We start from the raw sequence: 26207 nt of genomic DNA, 5'->3' as shown, positions 1-26207 counted from the left end.
GCTGATCGGTGGGGTGGTCTCAGGTGTCAGACCTTCATCAATCAGATACTGAAGACCTATCCATAGGATGGGTCATCAGATAAAGAAAAAATATATATATCTCAGAAAACACCTTTAAAGGGAACCTGTCACCTGGATTTTGTGTATAGAGCTGAGGACATGGGTTGCTAGATGACAGCTAGCAGATCTGCAATACCCAGTCCCCATAGCTCTGTGTGCTTTTATTGTGTACAAAAAACGATTTGATACATATGCAAATTAATCTGAGATGTATCCTGTACGTGAGATGAGTCAGAGAGCTCAATGCACAAAATCCCGGTGACAGGTTCCCTTTAAATATCTCTCTAATTATATAATGTTTCATTAAGCATGCTACAGATTTTTCTGTCACTAAAGATTAATAATAATAATGAGGATATAATAATAGAATACAACCCTACACCCAGCACCCTAGACTGCACCCAGAGTGCCTACAACTCATTAGCACAGAACCATAGGTACTCCATGTACACACTCTGTGAACAGAGTTATGTTGTGCCATCACTGGGTATCCCACATCTGAGAAGGTCTGCTGTTCTGTTCCTGTATGGGTCAATAAGACCATCAAGGGGAGGTGATACACAGTTTAAAGGGAACCTGTCACTATGAAAATGCAATGTAAGCTACAGGCTTTATGTTATAGAGCAGGAGGAGCTGAGCAGATTGATATATAGTTTATGGGAAAAGATTCAGTATAAGTTGCAATTTATACATTTATATTCTCGCTCAATCTGGGCTTTGAAGTCCAGGAGGCGGTCCTATCAGTGATTGACAGCTCTCTCTGTAAACACAGTCATAGAGGGAAGGCTGTCAGTCACTGATAGGTCCTCCTCCTCATAGAGGGATGGCTGTCAGTCACTGATAGGACCTCCTCCTCATAGAGGGAAGGCTGTCAATCACTGATAGGACCTCCTCCTCATAGAGGGAAGGCTGTCAGTCACTGATAGGACCTCCTCCTCATAGAGGGAAGGCTGTCAATCACTGATAGGACCTCCTCCTCATAGAGGGAAGGCTGTCAGTCACTGATAGGACCTCCTCCTCATAGAGGGGCGGCTGTCAATCACTGATAGGACCTCCTCCTGGACTTCAAAGCCCAGAATGAGCAGGAATATAAATGAATAAATTACACGTTTTACTGAATCTCTTACCACAATAGTATATATCAATCTGTTCAGCTCCTCCTGCTCTATAACATGTTGACTGCAGCTCAGACACCATGTTCAATGTGACAGGTTCCCTTTAAGTTCATCATATCAAATTGGCTAGCTGCTATAGTATGTCACTCATAGGGATGACTAACAAGGTTTGTTCAAAGAAGTGTTGCTGACACGTCTGCAAAGCAGCATGCCCAGCAGCCCATGAGTTCTTCATGATGGCACACGGGAACTTGTTCTGTAGAGCATCTCTACTGAAATGAATCATAGGTCCATTGCTCATATATAAGGGTCGGTTCTGAGCACATACATATCTCAGAAAGCCATTTGAAGTACAAATAAATGCTGTGTAAGTATTCTGCCTCCTCTACATACAAGGTGTGAAATAAAACCTTGTAAAGGCTCAAGGAGAAACAAGTGAAGCCTACATACGTGCTTTCCTTTCTACACAAGCATTGTGATGGTACCTGCTGAGCAATGATATCACAGTGTTCCTCGGATTATGGAAATCAAGACCTAAAGCAGAAGAAATCGCTTGCTGAAGCTGTCCAACCACTGTGACAAACAGAGCAAATGAGTCACCATGTGGAATACATCACCATCTTCTCCAGCAAACCAATGTTGTAAAGTCTATTTCAATGCATTTAAAGGGGCTGTGTCATTGCTAGGATAGGCCACCAATGTATGTGGGACCTGCACCTATCTCTAGAACGGAGCCTGCAAAGTGAAGGAGGGCGGACTGTGCACGCGCGGCCGGGCCTCTATTCATTTGTGTGGGACTGCCGAAAATAGCTGAGCACACTTTGAGGACTCCCTCTTGCTACCAGACATTGGTGGCATATCCTAGCTATACGCCACGAATGTTTGAGATGACAAACCCTTAATGGCTCAAGCACACGGCCTTTCCCCGCCTGTTCCGTGCATTGGGGACCGCAGTTTGCTGCATTTGCGGCACTGGCTGCAGCAGTCAGATCCAGACCCATTCGTCTGTGATCCGTCCGCACCGCAAAAATATACATTTTTTTTGTGGTGCAGAGGCACAGAAAGAAGCCCCATGAAAGGGTCTGCATCCATGATGGGGCCCGTATATTGCTGTTCACCTGATTAAAATAAATGTTTTCTGTTGTTCATCTGAAGCTCCGTTCCCAAGTTATACCTTTCCTTAATATGCAAGTTAGGCCTTTGGGTGCAACGAAGGCCTCACCATTGCTCTGTCCTAGCATCCTCACAATATAACAATCAGGACTTTCATTTTCTTTTTTAATAATAGAAATACATAATTTATTCTAACATAACAAACATAGAAAATCATACATCACTGGAGCTGCCCTTTATATATGCAGTGAATATTGTACGCCATTCATTAGGATTGTCTCTTCTTTATATCTCCTGAGCAGCACAGAAGACATTTTTACATAATGTGCGTCTTGTAATGCATGAATAATGATAATGACATGTTACAATAAGCAACCAGATCCAAAGTAACATCTGGAATAGTTTGCCCTCCATATGCATTTCCGGGTTCCTTTCCTGTATTTCCACACAAGAAAAACATACTGTGAGGTTCACTGACTTCCTACATAATAGTCCCTAGCGTGTGGAGGTGTAATCATGAGATAAGGAGATAGGATTACGGTTAGGGAATGATATCACGTATGTCGTTTCCATTCTGCGCACCAAGAATTCAGTTACAAGAAGTAATTGATTATGTAGTCATTATTAACCCCTTCAAGACCCTGACATTTTTCACCTTAAGGACCAGGCCAAATTTTTTTGGGGGAAATTTGCAACTTTATGTGGTAATAACTTTGGAACGCTTTTACTTATTCAACTAATTCTGAGAAAGTTTTCTCGTGACACATTGTACTTTAGGTTAGTGGTAAATTTGAGCTGATAAGTTTTCCCTTTATTTATTAAAAAGTCCCAAATTTAACAAAAATTTGGAAAAATTTGCAATTTTCAAAATTTGAAAGTCTCTGCTTTTAAGAGTGCTGAATCGCATAGTGCAAGGGAATTTTCTTGATATCCGGTGACGAACCGGGTTCTCCACGGGTAAGCTAGGTGGAGGCTTCCACCTACCACTGAGCCCGGTGATGTCACCGGCATCAACGCAGGCTAGGGCAGCGCTAAAGACCACCCATCAGAGCCGGTGTCATCACCGGGATCACTGCTAGGCGGGAGCCTGGGCAGATGGGAGGGGAGTGCTTAATAAATTTTTCATGTATAGTAGGTATAGCACCACTGTAATCCAAAATAATCCCTAATCCAGAGTTCTTTTGTTTGCATGAATAAGAGTGTGTTGCCATACGTATTTTGTTTGCTGTATGGACGTGCACCTGTGACTTTGGATGTGCTAGTCCCGCCCAGGGATTCTGAGCAGAGTATAAATATAGCTGGTTCCTACACTGCCCTGAACATTTTAGGTTTAGGTTAGGCCCAGAGAGGCTGTTCTGTTAGTGTTAGGCTACTTTTACATCAGCGTTTTTCCTTTCCAGTATTGAGATCCATCATAGGATCTCAATACCGGAGGAAAACGCTTCGGTTTTGTCGCCATTCATGGTCACCAGAATGTATTCCGTTTGGCTGCATTCCCATGCCGGACAGAAAAACGCTGCAAGCAGCGTTTTTGCGTGCGTCATGGGATGCAGAGAAAGACAGATCCGGCATGAAACACAATGTAAGTTAATGGTGCAATGGTTTCAGAGACGGATCCGTCATGGCTATTTTAGAGATAATACAACCGGATCTGTTCAGAACAAATACAGTTGGTTGAATTATCCTAACGGAAGCATGTTTGTTGATCTATGACGGATCCAGCAAAAACACAGATTTAAAAGTAGCCTTAGGCGCCCATCTGCAGAAGCCACCTTGACGTTGGTAGATGGGCCCGACACAAGTTTGATCGAAAAGGTGCGCAAAGAGCTTCCATGTTTGAAGTATAGTATAGTACCACTAAAATCCAAAATAATCCCTAGTTCTTTTGTTTGCATGTATAACAGTGTTCTGTAATACGTATTTGGTGTGCTCTCTGCATGTAAGGTTTATGGATGTGCGAGTCCAAATTTTCTTACATTGAAAACTGGGCATCATCATTCCCTTGTCAGTTGGGCTTGCCCAAACAGTACTGTCAGTGACTGTATAGGGACACAATTTAATGATAAGAGGAATATTAACACCCAGTTGTAAATGTATTCTTACAGAGAGAATAACAGAGGGATGTCACAATGCAAAATTCTTATGGAAGATGCCGCAGAATTGTTATTTCATGTGGAGTACAAGCATTCACAACACATAGTAGCATTGATCGCCGTCATCAGAGAATATGCTTCCACTCTTGTACCCTTCTTAAAGACACAACTGTCTGTTTCTTTTAGAAGTTTTTTTTTTTTTGGCCAGTACAAAAATAAAAGTATGTGTGCAGATACTGGGAGGCACAGTTTAATGCCTCTCTGATACTTCCACGTTATGAGCTCCTACCAGACTGTCAGCTGTCAGATACTTCTGGGCACATCAGCATGAAGGTTTAGCACAAAATCTATGAATAGTATGAAGACAAGAACCAACATTTTTTTTTTTCATCCTCGTTACATTCAATATCAAATCGTATTTCAGATTGAGTCACTGGTGTCACTGCAACGCTGAACAGTTGCTCGGCAACTAACAAATGTAGGATCACTGGTGTCTGGGAAGAAAGCAGTATGTACATGCTGCAGTATGTAGAGAGTTTAACTCCAGCGTGTGACGTGTGCCATCAGATCCTAAATACAACATAACCTTTTATTGCTAAACCCCTTAGTGACCAGCAATCACTAAGGGGTTAAGGACACAGCGATTTTCAGTTTTTTGCTTCCCGGAGCCATAACTTTTTTATTTTTCTGTTAACATAGCCGTATGAGGGCTTATTTTTTGCAGGACAAGTTGTGATTTCTAATGGCACCATTCAATATTGCTTATGATATAGCGAGAAGCTTGAAAAAAATTCCAAATAGGGTGGAATTGGAGAACAGAAAATGAAATTCCACCATAGTTTTATGGGTTTTGTTTTTATGGCATTCCCTACGCGGCCAAACTGACCTGTAAACTTTGCATCGCCATATTCTGACCCCAATAACTTTTTTCTATTTACACCTACAGAGCTGTGAGGGTGCTCATTTTTGCAGGGTGATCTGTAGTTTTCAACTGTAAAACAGCATGTACCTGACGTCTATGGCCCCCTCTCAGCTTCTTTTGATGGGGCGCCATGTTTAAATCCCTGACTTCTCCAGTACACTTACACCGCAAGTTGTTAAGGGGTTAAAGAGGTCTGTCCAGCTTTCAAACACTTTTGGCCACCCACACTCCAGCCAGTCCTGTGGAGGGAAGCCTACTTACCTACTGAAGGAGCCGGAACCCAAAGCATCACCGGGGAGGTGATGCTTTGGGTTCCGGCTCCTTCAGTCACCACACTCAAGTCCCAGCCTGTAAATACGTGGGTCACGTGCTGCTGCAGTCAATGACTGGCCAAAGCAGTAACATGTCCCAAAAGCAGAACATCAATGGGTCATGAGCCACTTGGAGGACACGTCACACTTGAACCCCGTCGACTTGTTAATTCAACAAGCTGGAGCTAGAGCGTGGTGAACACAACTGTAGACCAAAGGGGTCAGAACCAGGTGGCGGGGAGCAGGTATCCATGCTTCCCTGCACAGGTCCAGTGGAGTGGGGGGATTGAAAGCTGGACAAACCCTTTGGATATGACCACAAGGCACGGTTGGGTCACTGTTATATCGCTGCTGTTCTACATTGGAGTACCACCAGACTGATTAAACAGTGTGGTCTTTATTAGTTTAACTGGAGCCCACTGTGGCTCATACAGGCATGTGGCACTCGATCGCAGCACGGCCACCAAGACACAACCATGCAACCTTACAATCAGGTACAGTATTGTAATCATGGCTGGAGCCTCTAGATTACTCTACAGTATACTCCCCCCCCTTCCCCCCAGGAGTTATTTGTCTTTAGAGGTATGCAAAGTAGCGCTCCTCCAGGAGGACTGATGAGGGGCAAAAACCCCAAAACATTTGTTTGCATATGAATCTCTATTCCTCAGAGAAGATTCTGCTTTGACTTATATCCTTACTAGAGATTAGCAAATCGACTTCAGATAAAACATCCGAAGTCAATTAGCGTAAAACTTTGTTAGAATACTGTAAGGAGCGAGCCAATGTATTGGCTCCTATGAGCTGAAGTTATCACTTTGCGAAGTCTTGCGAAACTTCAGAAATTAATTTCTACTGTTAAAAACATTTTACCGAACTCTGGTTTGGTTCCAAGGTACCACTTGGAACCAAAACCGATTTTGGTAAAAGGTTTTTAACAGTAGAAATTAATTTCTGAAGTTTTTACCCGAAGTCCTGCGAGACTTCGCGAAGTAATAACTTTGGCTCATAGGTGGCAATACATTCTAACACTGTACGGAGCACTCGCTCTGTACAGTATTCTAATGAAGTTTTATGCAAATCGGCTTCGGATGTTTCATCTGAAGTCGATTCGCTCATCACTAATCCTTACTCATGTTACATGACCTGTGAAAAGGGCAGACACCGAAACATACTGTAGGGAAGCCAAACCCAATTGATGGCACAAGACAGTTGAACTTCTTCCAGACAGAGTGCTAATTTGCATACCTATTTTCCCAGGGAGCATTGCTTGGCCCAAAAGACTCCCTATGCCAACTTGGCAGTATCCACAAGAAAACCTTTATTCCACCATGTTATAAGGGAAAATAATATAATCTACACAACCTTGAACCCAAAACTGAACTTCTGTGAAGTTCGGGTCTGGGTACCACATTCAGTTTTTTATCACGCGCGTGCAAAATATGCATTGCACCCGCGGGATAAAAACTGAACAACGGAACGCAATCGCAGTCAAAACTGACTGCAATTGCATACCTACTTACGCGGGTTTGCCGCAACGCATCCGGACACGCTTGTGTGAAAGAGGCCTTAATGTTGGTCTACTGGACCCACTCATCTTAAAATGGACATATCTTTGGTGTCAGGAGGAGTTCGCTATCCAGGAGAGAAGGTCCTGATGCTTCTTGCACCCTTTTCCATAATCCTTGAGTCACCTAGCAACTAAGGGTATACAACCACTCTATCCAAGGCCCCATAGTCAGTTTGGTAGCAACAGCAGGGTTGAATGTTAATGGGGGTAGTCCCACTACCAACACTTATTCCCCCTCCGCAGAGTAGGTTTTAAGCATCTGATTGACATGGATCCGACTGCTGGGGCCCGGCCAATTGTAAGAACATGAGCCCCATGTTCCTTACTTGAATGGAGAGGCAACACGTGTGATAGCCAAGTGCAAGGACTCTGTTTTGTCTGCAATGGGACAACCCCTTTAACAATCTTTGAGAGCACCAAAGAATGTAACAAAGTGACACCATTTGTAAATATTCGCCATCTTTGCCTGGAGATAATCTATTAAAAGATTTCAAAACTAAGCATCGATATACATGTTTGAGATGACCATCATGCATCGGGACTAGTGTGGTAATTATGCCCATCTCCAAGGAAACAGAATTACATGCAAATTAATGGGGAAATTTTACTTTCTACAGCTTTTTATTTAAGTGTAATGGAGTTTATAAAATGTTTTATGCACATAACATGTTATTTATTGCTATACTGCACTTCAAAAATCTCATAATTTATGTTTTTGGTGTCAGACTGGGGTTCCATCTCCATGGGCCCATGAGAGAAAATGAGAGATCCTTCAGTATACTATACAGTGTTATATATTAAGGGATTGTGTACTTGCGGTTGGGTCGGCAATGACAGACTCTCAGACTCCAGGGGTTAAAAGTCCAAAAAGCGCTTTTTTGCTCCTCAGCACAACACAGTTCGTGGCATCCAAGTTAAAAGTCACTTTGCCGAAGCCGTAGCACACAACACAAAACCCCCCCACCAAAATAAACACCTGCCATCTGGGCTCTAACTCATACACAAGTCGTCTCTATTTCACCACTACAGCGCAGTTCACACAGGGGAAATCTGGCTCAGAAAGCCAGCGGGTCAGCTAGCTTCCCAGGCTTTCTGATACTCACTGACAGTGATGGCCAATTTGCAGTGTTCACCCGCGAACACATGTGGGCTGCCATCTTGACTCAAGTCCGGCGATGCACAGGTAAGCCCTTACCTGTGTCGCGAGCTGGTCTGAAATCAAATGCGATCACCGGGAGCAGGCAGTTCCGAGAACAGCCGCCGGGTCCTTCATCGGGCTGTTCCCGGAACTGCCTGCTCCCGGTGACCGCATTTGATTTCAGACCAGCTCGCGGAACAGGCACAGGTAAGGGCTTACCTGTGCATCGCCGGACTTGTGAGTCAAGATGGCAGCCCACTTGTGTTCGCGGGCGAACACTGCGAACTGGCCATCACTGCTCACTGACCATCTAAAGCCTGATTTTATTCCCCAGTAGTGGTCCCAGCAGTCACACCTGACATCACCTCAAGATAGAGGAAATAGCCGTGCTAGAGTAAGGGCTCAATCACATGTGCGTGCGTGCGCCGTGCCCGTATTGCGGTCTTCAATCCTCAAGATATGGAGCGGAGTGGAGGCACGGATTGGAAGCCCCATGGAGCGCCTCAGTGGGATTTCGATCTATGCCTCCACACCACAAAAAAAATAGAACATGCTCTATTTTTTGCACTGTGGACCGCATACTGCAGATCGCGGACCCATTCAAGTATATAGGTCCGCATCCACAAACGGCATGCACACGGACCACGTACTCACAAGTTCAATGAAATCCACCCCAGAACATAATCTAACCAAACCTGTTTCTTAGTTGAAACCACTGCAGCTTTCTGGATTTCATTTACCTCACCCATCTGAGGATTCTGGGTGAAATATTCTGTATACACACACACACAGTATGTATATACACTCACCTAAAGAATTATTAGGAACGCCATACTAATACGGTGTTGGAGCCCCTTTTGCCTTCAGAACTGCCTTAATTCTACGTGGCATTGATTCAACAAGGTGCTGATAGCATTCTTTAGAAATCTTGGCCCATATTGATAGGATAGCATCTTGCAGTTGATGGAGATTTGAGGGATGCACATCCAGGGCACGAAGCTCCCGTTCCACCACATCCCAAAGATGCTCTATTGGGTTGAGATCTGGTGACTGTGGGGGGCCATTTTAATACAGTGAACTCATTGTCATGTTCAAGAAACCAATTTGAAATGATGCAAGCTTTGTGACATGGTGCATTATCCTGCTGGAAGTAGCCATCAGAGGATGGGTATATGGTGGTCATGAAGGGATGGACATGGTCAGAAACAATGCTCAGGTAACCCGTGGCATTTAAACGATGGCCAATTGGCACTAAGGGGCCTAAAGTGTGCCCACCACTACCAGCCTGCACAGTGGTAACAAGGCATGATGGATACATGTTCTCATTCTGTTTACACCAAATTCGGACTCTACCATTTGAATGTCTCAACAGAAATCGAGACTCATCAGACCAGGCAACATTTTTCCAGTCTTCAACAGTCCAATTTTGATGAGCTCGTGCAAATTGTAGCCTCTTTTTCCTATTTGTAGTGGAGATGAGTGGTACCCAGTGGGGTCTTCTGCTGTTGTAGCCCACCTTTCTTTCCCATTCTGACATTCAGTTTGGAGTTCAGGAGATTGTCTTGACCAGGACCACAACCCTACATGCATTGAAGCAACTGCCATGTGATTGGTTGACTAGATAATCGCATTAATGAGAAATAGAACAGGTGTTCCTAATAATTCTTGAGGCGAGTGTGTGTGTGTGTGTGTGTGTGTGTGTGTGTGTGTGTGTGTGTGTGTATATATATATATATATATATATATATTATACACATATACACACACATAACATGGTTATATCAGTGTACACACAGGATTATTAAGATAGAATTTTATTTGTGAATCTTCCATAAGAAATCATCCCTAGCGACAAGTGATTGGCTCCAAAGTCAGTTCATAATAGGTGTGTCTTCTTCTGGATCTTTGGGGCACCAAATCCCTGCCCTATGCTTAGGAGTCCAGTAGTCAGTCCTACTCAGTGATTGACGCTATCTCTGCATGCACACTCATGCAGGAAGTAGGACCGCCTAAGCTTGACTCCTGGACTGGACTCCTAAACAGAGAAAGAGCAGGGATTTAACTGAATAAAAAACAGTGTAGGGCCCCTAAACACATTATGCTGCTCTTGTTCACCAAACTGCTCATATTTTTTCCATATTGTGTGAATATTTTTTCCTTATAAAGAAGGAGGCATTAAAATGCCAGAAGAACGGCAAAAACGTCAACATAATGTATTTGAAAAAATGCCAACTGTAACAAAAACACCATCTGCAAAAAAAAATAAAAAATGCTTGTGTCCCCCATATTTCATATTTTCCCATAGGTGAACTGGTGTTTTAACCTAAAAAAAAGCAAGTGTAAAAAAAAAACACTAAAGCCACAACATGGCACCAAAAACTGCACCTTGTATGTGTGAGCCTCCCCTATACGGAATATTTACTGTATCAAACTGCTCCATAATCTGCAGCCTGAACATAACACACCACATACATTGTGACAGGTTCCCATTAAGAGCCTTATTTTGATGGCTTCATGCGAGGCTTAAATGGGTTTTCTCACTTCAGCAAGTGGCATTTATTATGTAGTGTGATTGTCCAGATTGTATACTTTGCTGGTTTAATTATTTTCCATCACGTTATACACTGCTCGTTTGCAGAAGTGAGACAACCCCTTTAAGCTAATTTAAAAGAGCAACTTTTAAATGGCACAAGGAGAATTATTAACACCACATTTTTAAAATGTATTTAGAGACAGAAAAGAAGAACCTGGCACTAAAACAAGGGGATTCACTTCTGCACAAGTCAAGAGATGGCTGCATAACTCGCATACACTCGCATGTGCACGTATTTGTGAGTTTGCATACAGTATGCTTTTTTGTACATATGTCAGTGTATTACAGGATCTATGCTCCCATGGCTAAATGAAATCCTGTTCCAAAATTTATTACAGAGCCACATGTTATTTGTAATGCCACTTAGGGCAGACTTGACCAGAGATCCAAGGTCATTTTCTAGCAATAAAGGGGCTTTTGATATGCAGAAAGTCATATGCAGAACAGCTTACAAATGTCAGGCTAAGCCTGCCCATAGTAAACCACAGGCGCAATTGAAGGACCCTAGCCACAAACTATATGAAATAATTGGGCTACATTTGTTGGTGGCTTTGTTCCAAATGAACTTTTTACCAGTACTAAGAAGTCATTAGCGGCAGGGGTGCAATTATTCGTTTCGATAAAATATTTAATCATCAGTGGGCATCCAGTATTAGAGAGAAGCCAAAATTATTGCGTAGGGATAATTCCATATTATGTAGTCCTGAGTAGTAAATAACTCTCAAATGGTCAAAATTGAAGCCATTTTTTGTCAGTGTTAGGGCTCATGCACATGAACGTATGCCGCTTGTGCTGTGCATTGGGGGCCACAAATTGCAGTCCCCAATGCACGGGCACTGTACGCATGGCCTGCGCTGATGGATGCAGACCCATTCAACTTGAAAGGATCTGTGATACGTCGGTACCGCAAAAAATAGAGCATGTTCTTTGCGGACCCATTCAAGTGAAAGGGTCCCCATTCGTGATACAGTTCGCACACGGGAACAGCTGGTGCCTGTGGGCCCTTTGGTTAGATTGGAAAGATTGCATTGTTTATCTGGAAAGAGACTCACGGAGGGAGCCTTCATACTACTTTTTCTACCTGCCCTGTACACAGCCTTTTGGGAGAACTACTTGATGCAACATGAAAAGTTTGTGCCTACTCTTTCAAGTACGTGTATTTATGAACTACTGAAGTTTTTAGTGAAAAATGCTCCTCTGTTTCCACCACAGCTGGTTTCATCATTGCATTGTACACTCGCCTGTACTGCCACCATATTATAACATCTTGCATCACAAGCAATCCCGGTCTTGCATCCCAAAATCCACCAACACCAAAGGCATCACAAATGGCACCACTCAGGAGACCCCAAACCAACGTGTGCCCTGAGGAGAAGAAAGGGTGCCCCCCTCCATTCACTTAACAGGCAGGTAGCGCCAGAGTGAGCATCACCGTGAGCACTACCACAGTCATCCGTGCCACCACCGCCGCTCCCATCCTCCACCACCCCTTGCCCTGCTGCAGACACAAAAGAGAGCAAGAATAGCCTAACAACAGACAGAAAGACTGGATATTCACCTCACAGATCCTCCACTGCTCCCATTTTATTATTCCCAGGGTCCATTTTGGTCTCTACTTCCTGGTATCTCCCAACATACATGAAATAACCACCCAACCAATCATTGGCTGAGGTGGGTCACAGCTGGAGAAAGTGACCGACTGACCCCTCCATTTAAAAAATAAAATAGAAAAAAAATGGGAATGGGATTCAGGAAGGCAGTCGTCAACTAGAAAAAGGAGGAAAATCCAAGAAGGGTTATTTAGGATGATGACCCTCTTCCACTTATCCGAGTGTGATTACGGGGCTTGAGTATGTCAGAGTCGCCATGGAAATCACTGACAGGTCTAGTCTGGTGTTTTGCCGGATATAGCTGAGGGCGAGGTAGAGACTTTATATAAACTTTGTTTATAAGGTTTATCGTGCTCTAGTATGTAGATGTCAATGTGATAGTGTTAGAGTATGATATCTGGCTCATTTTTTACATTTATATATTTGCCATTTGTTTCTATTACTTTAATATATGTATATTTTGTAGTTTAATAACATTTCGGTACTATGAAGGATTCAGAGACAGAACACAGCACATCATATCTGCAGTGCCATCTACAGGAAATCAGAGTTAACAAAAAATTTGATTCAAACTCCTCTTAATCCACTTGATTTGTGTTGAACATTTGGGTGCTGAGTCGGACTGGGGTTCCTTGGGCCAACCAGAGAAAATTATTCTCAGGACCCATCCCCTATATAATCAATAAGGTCTAAGGCCCCTTTCACACGGGCGAGTTTTCCGTGCGGGTGCGATCCGTGCGGCGAACGTATGGCACCCGCACTAAATCCTGACCCATTCATTTCTATGGGGCTGTGCACATGAGCGATGTTTTTAACGCATCACTTGTGCGTTCAGTTGAAATCGCAGCATGCTCTATATTTTCCGATTTTGACGTGACGCAGGCCCCATAGAAGTGAATGGGGTGTGTGAAAATCGGATGGCATCCGCAAGCAAGTACGGATGCCGTGCGATTTGCACGCATGGTTGCTAGGAGACCATCGGGATGGAGACCCGATCATTATTATTTTCCCTTATAACATGGTTATAAGGGAAAATAATAGCATTCTGAATACAGAATGCATAGTAAACCAGCGCTAGAGGGGTTAAAAAAAATAAAAAATAATTTAACTCACCTTAGTCCACTTGATCACGAAGGCCGGCATCTCCTTGTGTCTCCGCTGCTGATGAACAGGACCTGGGGTGAGCTACTCCATTAAATAGAGCTTAAGGACCTTCGATGACGTCACTCCGGTCATCACATGATCTTTTACCATGGTGAATCACCATGGTAAAAGATCATGTGACGTACCATGTGATGACCGGAGTGACGTCATCGAAGGTCCTTAACCTGTATTTAATGGAGCAGCTCATCCCAGGTCCTGTTCATCAGCAGCGGAGACACAAGGAGATGCCGGCTTCGCGAGCAAGTGGACTAAGGTGAGTTAAATTATTTTTTATTTTTTTTAACCCCTCTAGCGCTGGTTTACTATGCGTTCTGTATTCAGAATGCTATTATTTTCCCTTATAACCATGTTATAAGGGAAAATAATACAATCTTCAGAATATCAATCCCAAGCCCGAACTTCTATGAAGAAGTTCGGGTTTGGGTACCAAACATGCGCGATTTTTCTCACGCGAGTGCAACGCATGACAATGTTTTGCACTTGCGCAGAAAAAATCGCGCATTTTCCCGCAACGCACCCGGCTCTTTTCCAGGGAAAAAAAACTCACGCCCGTGTGAAAGAGGCCTAATAGGTTTTGATTTAAGGAAATAGACCCCAGTGATAAGTTGTTGCTCCAAAATGTTTTTTTTCTTCTTTGGACCTTTGGGGCTCACTATGGTCGCAGAGCCTGGGCCCACCAGAGGATCCTCTGGTGGGCGAGTCCGACACTGGGACCTTTTATAGTTCTCTGCTCCATAAAAACAAAGATATACAGATCAGAATAAGATCACGACCGCACAACACGGTCGTGTCACTCGACACATTCGAGTAGAGCACGGATGAAAGCGCCAAAGCGGGCTCTAATTAACCTAATGAAGACTGCACTGTTCAGTGTGCGGCCATTAACAATACAGACCTACTGCGGTCTTCATTGGAGACCACTGCAGTCCTTTCGGGTGGCAAGTTACTCAAACTAAGCATGGCTGCATCAGAACCATGAAAAGACCAAAGAGCCTTGTTGTGTGGCATTTGTAACACGGACACACTGCAATCAAAAACCGTGCGGCCATTCCGGGCCCTAATTAAACTAATGAGACAGCACTGTTTAAGGCGGTCTGCATTATTAATGGCCGCACAGCAGTATTGCAGGGAATGAGCGGCTATTAACAATGCAGACCGGCTAAACAGTGTGGTCTCTTTAAATAGGGCACGGTGCAGCCTGTGGTTCTTGATCGCAACACGACCAAGTCTGGAACGCCACCTAACCACGCCATGTGGTCGTACTGTAATGGGGGAACTCAATCAGGGCTCGTCTGCTGGACATTTTGAGTCCATTATCATGTCAAAGCCTTGACTCTTCAGTACATCCTTCAGTACAATGGTATACTGCTCCTATGATGTTTGAGATATATGGCTATAGTGGGTACCAACTCTCATTGACCACTTTTCATCAATAGCTAAGAAGTATTAAAGGGGTTTTCCCATGTAGAAGCATCTGATAAGTGAGGGTTTGACCGGTAGGTCCCTGCAATCACTAGAACATGCGTTTCCCTCTAGCCAAACACTTGTACTCTCCAGCAGTCCCATAGTGCTAAATGAAGCACCAGCCTGCATGCCTGTCCACCACTCCATTCAAATGGGGAAACACGAGCGCCTGTTCTAGTGATCGGCAGGGATCCGCTGATCAGACACTTATCCCCTATCCTATGGATACGAGATAAGTTGTTGTAACAGGACAACCCCTTTAAAGTAAGTCTGTCCTTACGAAATGTACTGTTAAATCAGGAACAATGCGTTGTAGGGCTAGCGGAGCTGAATTCTGGAGAAAAGGCACATTTAATATACAACATATTCTAAGACTCTCTTTCAAGACCAATTTCATGAATGGTTTAAAGAAATCTGCCATATGGGTTCAATCCAAGCTGTAAAATACCGCTTCCAAACTACTTCTATCCTGGGCTTCAATTCCTGCGCTAGCACAGATTTGTTTTCTTTACCTTTGTTTTTAAAGCCCCCTTGAACCTAATAAACTGCGTGGGGGTTATATCTACACTCCTTGACGTGACACGCTCAAGCAAACTTTGTATTAAAGAAATTGTGCAGCAGGGAGCCATCAAGCAGCTGCCAATACCATGCACAAGTCCTCATATTAAAAAATAAACTAGGTGGTGAAAAGGCCATTTTTCTCTTTTCACCACCTTGAGCAGCAATGTCGGGGCCAGCAGCCCTCTATGGATATAACCTGTGACGAAGAAAAGTGAAGTATCTGCGACATGTTCAGGGGTGTGACCAATAAGAGGAGGGGGGCTCAAGAATATAGACATGAAGAACCACAAATGACAGTCAGTCCTTGTTTGCCACATGCCCCCTACTAAAGTGCCACTAATTTCTCCTCACTCACTTTAAGGCCGCATGCACACGGCTGAGAGCAGAAGCGCACGGCGTCATTGGTTGCTATGATGCCGCTGCACTACAGTAACACACTCGTATGATCTATACCAGTGTATTACTGTAGCGCAGCGCCGGCATGAAGCGCACGGCGTCATAGCAACCAATGACGCCGTGCACTTCTGCTCTCAGCGGGATGCCAGGCCAGGATACCACGGACCGTTCACAGCCGTGGAACACGGCCGTGTGCATTCGGCCTAAGCCTGTTGGTGCTCAACCTGCCTAAGGCCTCAAGCACACAACTGTATCCGTTTTGCAGTCTGAAAATCGTGGATCTGCAAAATATAGATGTGACCCATGTGCCTTCTGCATTTTATTGGCAGACCACTTGTTTGAAATGGGTGGTCTGCATTTTTTGGGCATATCTTTTTGTGGAAAGGACATGATGATCCGTGTTCTTTCCGCATCCGTATGTACGTTCTACAAAAAGATATAACATCTCCTATACTTTTCTGTAAAACCAGAGACCCATCGAAGTCAAAGGGTCCACAAAAAATGCGGATGCAACATGGACCGTTGTGTAAATACAGTTGTGTGCAGGAGGCCTAAAACATTTACATTCGGAAGCCTAAAGACTCTACTCAATAGGAGGAACCTGCATTTAAGAAATGTGTGATTGGCAAAATAAGAATTATGTTTAAAAGAGGATATGTAGGTTAAGAAAAGTTGGGTTTTTTTCCCCCCAGAAACAGTGCCACTCATCTCCATAGACTGTGTCCGGTACCGCAGCTATAAGACATCACAATACGTATCCTGCAGGCCATATCTTGGCAAAGAAATCATTCACACTGTGCTACCCCATGAAATACCGTACATTCTGGTATTCCTAGGAAACAACCTTCAGCATTCCTCTCTTGACCTAATCAAACAATGTTCTCCATCATCTTATTCAAAGCAATGACAGATAACGCATCTGCTCCAATATTTAAAAGAAAATAAATAACATCGGAAAAGAATGTGTTTTATTAATTTGGCTCCTGAAGAGTTTGCAGTACAATCCAGTGAGAACATTGACAGCAGGATTTTTGCATAAGTCTATTTCTAGTTTAGACACAAAACCTCTGGTGGAGATACTGGTGCAGATACAAGTGAAATAAACCCGAGGGGTGGAGGTGGGGGTTGATTTGGCACATTGTAAAAGGCACAATTAAAGGGGTTTTCCGGGTTCAGATCTTAACCCGGACATACCCATATTTTCACCCAGGCAGCCCCTCTGATGCTAGCACTGGAGCATTTCATGCTCTGATGCTCTCCCTTGCCCTGCGCTGGATCGCGCAGGGCTCTTATTTACAATAACACACTGCCGGGCGGAGGCTTCCGCCCAGCAGTGTGTTCAGTGACGTCACCGGCTCCGATGGGCGGGCTTTAGCAATGCCCTAGTCGTTTTACAGGCTAGGGCAGCGCTAAAGCTCGCCCATCAGTGCCAGTGACATCACCGAGCTCACTGTTGGGCGGAAGCCTCCACCTGGCAGCCCTATGGAGAGCCCGTTTGGTCACCGAAGCTCCAGAAAATCCCTTTGCCCTGCACGATTTAGCGCAGAGCAAAGGAGAGCATCGGAGCACGAACTGCTCTGATACTCAAGTCAGGGGGGCTGCCTCTGTGAAAATGGGGGCATGTCTGGGTTCAGCTCTGAACCCAGACAACCCCTTTAAGCACCTACAGTAACAGAAATACATGTTATCCAGGTTCTATTACTAAAGCACCAAAATTGAGCAACTTGCAGAAAATTTGCTCAAATAGCAGCAGAATTGAAGGATTGCAGGACTGTGCGTTTCTACGTCTCTGTTTAGAAAAATTAGCTCATATTCTTTTACCAATGTTTTACTAAAATAAGGCAGAAAGAATTTTTTTTTGAAACAGAGGACGTCTATTCCCGGTTCTAATAGAAATGGTTTCAATTGAAGGCATGATCAGAATCCTCTCCGGCACATACACAATGGCACAAAAGCAATACTGGTGTGATAACAATACACAGCAAATGTAACCGAGCAGAAACTAAAAGTGAAAAAATAAAAATAAAATCAATACCAACGTAACAATTACTATGGATGAGACTGTCATTATCTATAAAGAATAGAAACGCACGACAGGTCATTGATAAAAGTCATACATTCAGCTCAAGTCATTTGGATGCCGTCTACGAAGTGCATTCCATCAAACTCAATCTTGCAGTTCCTTGAAGGAAATTTCTGACAGCATCAGAATTGGTAATTATGCTACATGATCGGGATACCACAAATCCATATAAATTAGTTACAACATCAGTGCAATATGGTCTTTTCTATATACAGTATCAACCACTTTGTAATAAGGATATCTGCATTTCCCTACCAAAAAGCAATGTTCACAATTATTAGTGCCACACTTTTGACTGTTGTACGAATCCTGGAAATGCCACGATTTAGTAGTGAGCTGATTTACTGAGAACAGTTTGCGTAATACAATTCTAGTGGGTCCTAGAGCTGCAAGTGCCATTGCGGTAAGTGCTGCCTGTTGTCAATATGCCATTCTGTAGGTCCTCAGCACTGTATGCCCTGCTTTTTAATGCAGTGGCATAGTAGTCTACTGGTTCTTCTGTGGCATTTTCCATCCAGGTGAGGCATAAAACCTTCTGGAAAGACCTTCGAAAATTGTCAGAAAGAACGCCATACAGGAAAGGATTGGCACAACTGTTGGCATAGCCAAGTGCAACTGAAAGTTGGCTGACTGTCGTGTCCCCCTTTCTGGCAAAAACACCAACTAGCTGTACAACATAGAATGGCATCCAACAGACCACAAAAACTGTCACCACAACAGTCACCATGAGTGTGAGTTTACGCTCCGACCTGCGCCGCTGCTGCCAGCCAGCTTTGAGTGCTACAACTCTCATTTTTGTGATGATGAGAATATAGCATAAGCAGATGGCAGCCATTGGCAGGAGAAAGCCCATCAAGAAGGTGTAGAGGACAAAGACCACAACCCATCGCTGTGAGGGCTCAGGCATATGTACATTGCAAGCCACTGTCCCATCACTGTTCGGTGCTGTACTGGAGAAAATGACAATAGGTAGGATGATGAGCATTGAGAAAAGCCAGACCCCAAGATTCACCATTTTTGCCACACTTGGTCGTCGGTAGCGGGCAGCGCTGATGGGATGCACCACTGCCACATACCGGTCCAAACTTAGAACAGCCAAGCAGTAGACACTGGTAAACATGTTCATAGCATCCAAGCTAAGAACCAGTCTACAAAGGAGCGAGCCAAATGGCCAGTGACGAAGAAGGGTGGAGGTCACCAGAAAAGGCACGCTCAGCATAAGAAGTTCATCAGCAATGGCCAAGTTCAAAATGTAGATATTAGTGGCAGTCTTCATCTTGGCGTAACGCAAAATGACATAGATGACCATAGAATTACCACACAACCCTACAATGCAAACCAAAGAGTACACAAAGGAAATGAAGATGGCAATGCCAGGGGAGTCTGTAGAAGTGTTATTCCTAGAGGTGTTCCCCCAGGTAGACTCCGCTGTATTCTCAAGGAATCCCATCGTCCCAGTGTCATTTCTCAGCATCTTAGGAGTTATTTTGTAGACTGAGGTTTGTCCAAAAAAAACAACTTAATATAGTTTCAAAAGTTGCAGAAGAACATAATCCACTTGACTATAAAAACTGGCATTGCTGCAGATCAGTCACTTACGGCACCGGAGGATTAAAGCATTTCAGTACAGATATTCATCCTGTCATCTTGTTGCCTCCTCGGATTGCGGTCCCCAAGGTAGAAGTCTGCTCAGAGGTTGTCACTTGTGATCCAGCAGGTCCCCTCCGGAATGCATAATAATGATGGAGCTAGTGTGTTCTGCTGCCAGATGCTCACAATCTATTCTCTGTACAGCTCTGGAGCTGCAATATTTGTTCCAGTCAGTAGCTAGGAAGGAAGGGCTGAAGGAGGAGCAGCGTCTGACTAATTCCCTCATCGAAAAGCATCACAAGCAGCTATTACATTGGAGCGAAAGCTGAAGAAACAACGCTCAGGGGCTCCAGCATTGCAGACTGAGAGGATACAACATGCTGAAGGAGAAAACAGGGAGGGTCTAGTCTTGTTGAGTTGGGAGGAGAGAAATGAACAGGGTCACATCTTCACTTGTGACTAGGGACTAGTGTTTGCCTTTTATATCTTTACAGCTTTCTCTTTGGTTTTACTATTGTCCTACCTCATATCCTACCCAGAGCAGTCGGTCATGCAGAAGATCAATGATCTGCTCCTGCTACTCATCTCTTGGTCACCTGCGCTCTATTCTGGTCTTGTCTGACGCTCACTCTTCCTCTGCGTGGTACAAAATCTTTATCTCGTTAACATTTGCATCCGTGGTTCTGATGCCACCCACTACAAGAGGTGAGGATGCTGCATGGGAGATCAGTGTATTGGAGAGCATGCACTGCTGGCTCCAGTTGTTTTAGATGGAAAAAAAATTAACCCTCTCTCTCCCTACTTTACTTATCCGATATTATATTTGTACACAGAATTATATCATATTTCACAAAAAACTGTTCTATAAAAGTTCTAGGATTTTATCAGCAGTGTACTAATCCGAATAAATGGCGCCACATAGGTAGTAGCTCAAAATAGCTCATTTAACGGGGTAGGAACCCTACTTCCAGGGACGAGTCTCAGCATCTGCTGACTGCATCCAAGCTACTGTTTACGCCACATAGGTAGTAACATTTAATCTAAACCAGGCATGCTCAACCTGCGGCCCTCCAGCTGTTGCAAAACTACAACTCCCATCATTCCCTGACAGCCTACAGCTATCATCCTACAGAAGGGCATTGTGGGAGTTGTAGTTTTACAACAGCTGGAGGGCCGCAGGTTGAGCATGCCTGATCTAAACAATAGGAGTGCAAATGTACTCATACTTCAATGTTGTATCAGGGCCAACGCAACACTTTTTAGTGCCTTATAGAAGATTCTCCTGCAGAGGAGCCTTATGGTGGATTAAGACGTAGGATATTCGGGAAGATTATCGTGAATCAACATTCCTGCGAAAATTGTTCCCGACAATAGGCCCGTCGAAAGGTGCGGCCGATCACCCAATGAATACATGAAATGCTCGTTCATTGGGTGAAACTGTCATTAGTGCTTGCAAGTAAATTATCGTTTCTGGGAAGCAGATCTTGCTGTCTAAACAGTGATCTGGTGCTCAGAAACAATGCAGCTGTATGAGGATAGCAATGGCGATCCCTCGTTATACTGTGGAGGTGATCACTGCATGTGTAATGCCCAAGAGGTGCATTACCACTTTTTACACCTCACCACTATCTCTTATGGTTCATCTAATTCAATCATGTGTATTTATTCCTGATCCTGCATAATGTGTATATGTATTTCCTATTTATGCAACTGTTTAACTGTAATGTACCTGGTTCACCAGCAGATGGCGGCGGTATCGGCAGAGCTAGTTTTACTAGAGTAGAAATTGCTATCCATTCCAGCGCTCTCTAGAGAGGGAGGAGTTTTAGTTAGTGAAAGTCAGTCTAACCTACCCTCCTAAGGGGAGAGGTCGAGTCTAGCTTACCCCCTGTAAGGGGAAGAAGCAGGCCCTCGTCTCTGTTGGACGGGCCTTGCCAAAGCCAGCCAGAGTACCTTCAACTCTGCTGGAACAAGAGAAAAGAAGTAAAGAGCTTCAGAAGCCAGGAAGAAACGTTCCCTGGATAAGGATAAAGAGAGAGAGAAATAAAGATTGAGATAAAGACAGAGTCAGACTACAGAAAGCCAAGTTCAGCAGAAAGGAAAAGTTTCTATTTAATCTGACAGAACAGCAGAGCCAGAAAGAGGTTCAGATGTAGCAGTGCCGAATGTGTTTGCCAGCCAGAACTTATGCCAAAGCTGCTGGTAACCAAGATAAAGTTTGGAAGATTGTTCCTTGATGAGAGTTTATTCAAGTAAGGCCTCATGCACACGACCGTTGTTGTGTCCCGTGCCCGTTGTTCCGTTTTCCGTGATTTTCTGCGGACCCATTGACTTTCAATGGGTCCGTGGAAAATTTGGAAAATGCACAGTTTGTCATCCGCGTCCGTGATCAGTGTTTCCAGTCTGTGAAAAAAATACAAAACCTGTCCTATTTTTTTCACGGACAACGGTTCGCGAACCCATTCAAGTCAATGGGTCCGTGAAAAAAAAATAAATGCACACAAGATTGTCATCCGCGTCCGTGATCCGCGTCTGTTTTTTTTTCTATCATTTGCAAGGCAAACTTGACTTAGATTTTTTTTTCACTTTCCTTCATGTCTGGTAATCCTCCAAAAATCAAGGAAGACACACGGAAACAAAAACGGATCACGGAACAACGGAACCCCGTTTTGCGGACAGTGAAAAAATACTGTTGTGTGCATGAGGCCTTAAGCTGTATTCAACGTTAATACAAGTCTGGACTCAGTTTATTTCATCCTCACCTATCCATCTGTTGCACTGCTGTGGGCAACTACGCCTGGGTTCCAGGATATCCAGGGAGGAGCACCGTGACAAGTGCACAGCCACATCTTAAAGGGACACTATAGGCAACCCTTACACCACAATGGTATTCCTACACCTGGGTACCAACACCTTCTACTTAGGGGGGCCCAGTACCTCGTTGCTGAAATGCAACTGGTGTAACAACAAAACCATTTCTTAAAAAGGACCCCCTGGCCGACGTCACACCTGTGGTGCGCTGCACATGTAAATGCAGCGGTCACCTCCACTTAACAAGCAACTGACTGTCGGGAAGGAACGTTTTCTTCCCAACAATTGGCTTCTAGTCGCCCCGTGTAAATCCACCTTTAGCAGGAGATCTACCAGGAACCCACGGACTGCTCCAGTGGGAAATCCAGAAAGAGTGAGATGAATATTAATCAAATATATCCGCCACTGCTCAAGGGCAAACTGCAAAGAAAAACATAAAGGATTTTTTTTGTGTTCCCACTAGGTGTTTTGTGCACAGAGTTCACACCCTACATAGACAGGATTCTGCATAGGTCACAAATCCCTGTCAGCAGCCAGGGTTCACCATGACCTGACAAAGTGTGCAGTCCACACATGATATGCCTAGTCTGAACCAGGAGTGGACTGGGAACTTAAAGTGGCCGTATAAAAAAATAAAAATAAGTGTACCCACGCCGTAGACTGATCCAAATTGAAGAAGGCATGGCCAACATAAGTAGGATGGGCCAGAATTACTGCAGTGCAAAATACTGTCCCAGCAGAACCAAATACACAGTGCCGCAGGAACTTTATGACCGGCATGAGGAGGGCAATACAGTTAAATGCAGGAGGGTACGTTCTTCTGCCAGACAAGTTCATAAGTACCAGATGCTCCTAGCATTAATTAATGCTGAGAGCATCCGAGTGCTATGTTGTCCATGAGGAGGCCTTGGGTGGGCTCCTGGGCAATGGCCCAAAGGGAAATTTCCCTGTAGGGTCTATGGCTTGTCCGCCCCATGGTTTGAACTCTTGAACAATTTGAACTTTCTCCACAAGCATTGCAGGGTATTTTTGATCCATTTCTATATCTTTCTCTTAGGGCTTATGCACACAACCGTATGTATTTAGCAGTCTGCAAAACACGACTCCGCCAAAAAAAAAACTGATGACATCCGTGTTGCATCCGTTTTTTTTTTTCGTGGATCCATTGTAACAATGCCTGCCCTTGTCCGTAAAACGGTCAAGAATAGGACATGTTCTTTTTTTTTGAGGAACTGACTTGCGGATATACGGAAACCGAATGCGGTCATTTCAGTTTTTTTGCGGACCCATTGAAGTGAATGGTTGCAAAAAAAAAACAAAAACGGAACGGACACGATAATAAAATACGGTCATGTGCATGAGCCCTTAGGCCCCTTTCAGACATGCGTGAGCGGAATAGGTCCGGATGCGTTGCGGATGCGTTCAGTGAAAAATGCGCAATTTCGCAAGCAAGTTCATTCAGTTTTGACTGCGATCGCGTTCAGTTTTTATCTTGCGGGTGCAATGCGATTTAATGCGTTTTGCACGCACGTGATAAAAAACTGAAGATATACAAACAACATCTCTTAGCAACCATCTGTGAAAAACGCATCGCAACTGCAAGCAAGCCCCATTCTCTTCTATGGGGCCAGCGTTGCGTGAAAAATCTCAGACTATAGAACATGCTGCGATTTTCACGCAACGCACAAGTGATGCGTGAAAACCAACGCTCATGTACACAGACCCACTGAAATGAATGGGTCTGGATTCCGTGTGTTCGCATTGCCGCCGTGCGGAATACTCATGTGAAAGGGGCCTTAGGATTTGATCGGTTACAAAGTTGCTGGCACCTCTACTAATCAGGGAGAACACTGGTCCAATGTCAGCCACATGACCAGGAGGCAAGGAAGAACTTGAAAGGAGCGGCAATCAGGCAAAATCTACGGGACTGTCTTGAAGGGAACCCGTCACCATGAACCCAATGTGATCTGCAGGCAGCAGGTTATAAAGCAGGAGGAGCTGAGCAGATTGATATATAGTTTTATGGGAAAAGATTTAGACGTCACACAGACGGTATCCGTATTTTGCAGAACCGCGCTTTACAGACCATAAAATACATACGGTCGTGTGAATGTACCCTTATATTTTCCATAGGTTCCAATTCCTGATTGTGCTGCACAATCACCTATGGAAATCACCGACCAGAACGCGGACTGTGTGAAAGTGACTCTCCTCCGTTACTTCAATATATGGTAATAAGGCTGGGTTCACATCCCGTTTTTACCACCTGTTTAACATGTACAAATAACGGATACATTAAGTTCCATTGTAAAAAATAAAAAACCTACACTAACATATGCTTTTAGTGGACTCTGCAGGATACAAAAGCGTGGTGTGCTGCGCTTTCGTATCCTTTTTTTTTTACAATGCATCCGTTAAACAGATGGTGTGATGTGCACCCACCCTAAGACAACTTGTTTCAACGCAAAAGATTTGCCATTAGTCGTTTAGAAGGGAAGGTTTCGCAGTAAGGGCTGTTTCACACGAGCGGATGCCGTGCGTGACATCCGCTCCGTGAATGACAGCCAAGACCCGATGCGGACTGCAAAAGCACGGAGCAGTAACATGACTGATAATGCTCCGCGCCTCTCTGTGATCTCTTTACTACGGAATCACAGTGAGATAAAGTTGTCACCGTGATTTCGTAGTAAAGAGATCACAGAGAGGCACGGAGCATTATCAGTCATGTTACTGCTCCGTGTCTCTCTAGTCCGCATCGGGTCTTGGCTGTCATTCACGCAGCGGATGTCACGCACGGCATCCACTCGTGTAAAACAGCCCTAAAAGTTCCATGGGCCATTTTGATTTTCTGTGCACCTATACAATGTTTTCATGTCGTCCTCACTGCTGGGAAGTGGCAGGGGTGGGGTGGGGTGGAGGCGAGACCATTGACTCCAGCACATTCACCACTTACCTCATTTCGCAGGGGTAAATAATCATTGAAATCTACACCAGTCAGGGGCTGGAGTGGATTTCAATCTAGGGGCACGGACAGGTGGAGGATGTGCCTTATCATAAGCTGCACACATCTTCCAGCAGTACAGGGGTTAAGAAAGACCGACCGGCATATAGCCTCCTGCACACATCCATCATTGGTTGCTATGACGCCGTGCGCTTTGTGCTGACGCTGCGCTACAGTAATACACTAGTATTATCTATAAGTAAGTAAGTAAGTAAGTGATCCTCAATGGGTCCACACTAAAAAAAATAAAAAATAAAATAAATGAAAAACATCACAAATTTTTTTTTTTAATCTGAACTGTGCTTCCTGATCCCTCTAGACGTGCAGGAAATGCCGATTTCTGGCTGAGGATTGGAACGGGAGTGGAAGGGGATCAGCGAGCAGTCCACAGTATATGCAGTGATGGAATGTAGCTGATGCAGTAAGCAATCAATTTCAGTCCCGATGCCCACAGGCCGGGTAACAATGTCTCAAATGTCTACAAATGGGTGGAATACGAATGAAAGTGAGCATGAAGACACCTAAGGCGACTTTCACACCAGCGTTAGTATTTTCCGGTATGGAGATCCGTCATAGGGTCTCAATACCAGAAAAAAACGCTTCCGTTTTGTCCCT

At 44.2% G+C, this 26207-nt stretch overlaps 1 protein-coding gene across 1 annotated transcript; it reads right to left on the bottom strand.

Moving 5' to 3' along the window:
- Window positions 1-17535: 17535 nt before the first annotated feature.
- Window positions 17536-20104, bottom strand: SSTR1 (somatostatin receptor 1). Its single transcript, XM_044271937.1, has one exon. It carries the CDS (start codon window positions 19662-19664, stop codon window positions 18561-18563), a length of 1104 nt encoding a protein of 367 aa, XP_044127872.1. The 5' UTR covers window positions 19665-20104; the 3' UTR covers window positions 17536-18560.
- Window positions 20105-26207: the final 6103 nt, after the last annotated feature.

Source organism: Bufo gargarizans, chromosome 11 (genome assembly GCF_014858855.1).
Source record: "Bufo gargarizans isolate SCDJY-AF-19 chromosome 11, ASM1485885v1, whole genome shotgun sequence".
Taxonomy (NCBI): Eukaryota; Metazoa; Chordata; class Amphibia; order Anura; family Bufonidae; genus Bufo; species Bufo gargarizans.
The sequence above is the reverse complement of the archived record's forward strand: the minus strand, read 5'-3'. Positions and strand labels throughout refer to the sequence as shown.

Bases quoted from the DNA above. Each gene is read 5' to 3' on its own strand.
- SSTR1 (XM_044271937.1), bottom strand. From the start codon at position 19,664: ATGCTGAGAAATGACACTGGGACGATGGGATTCCTTGAGAATACAGCG.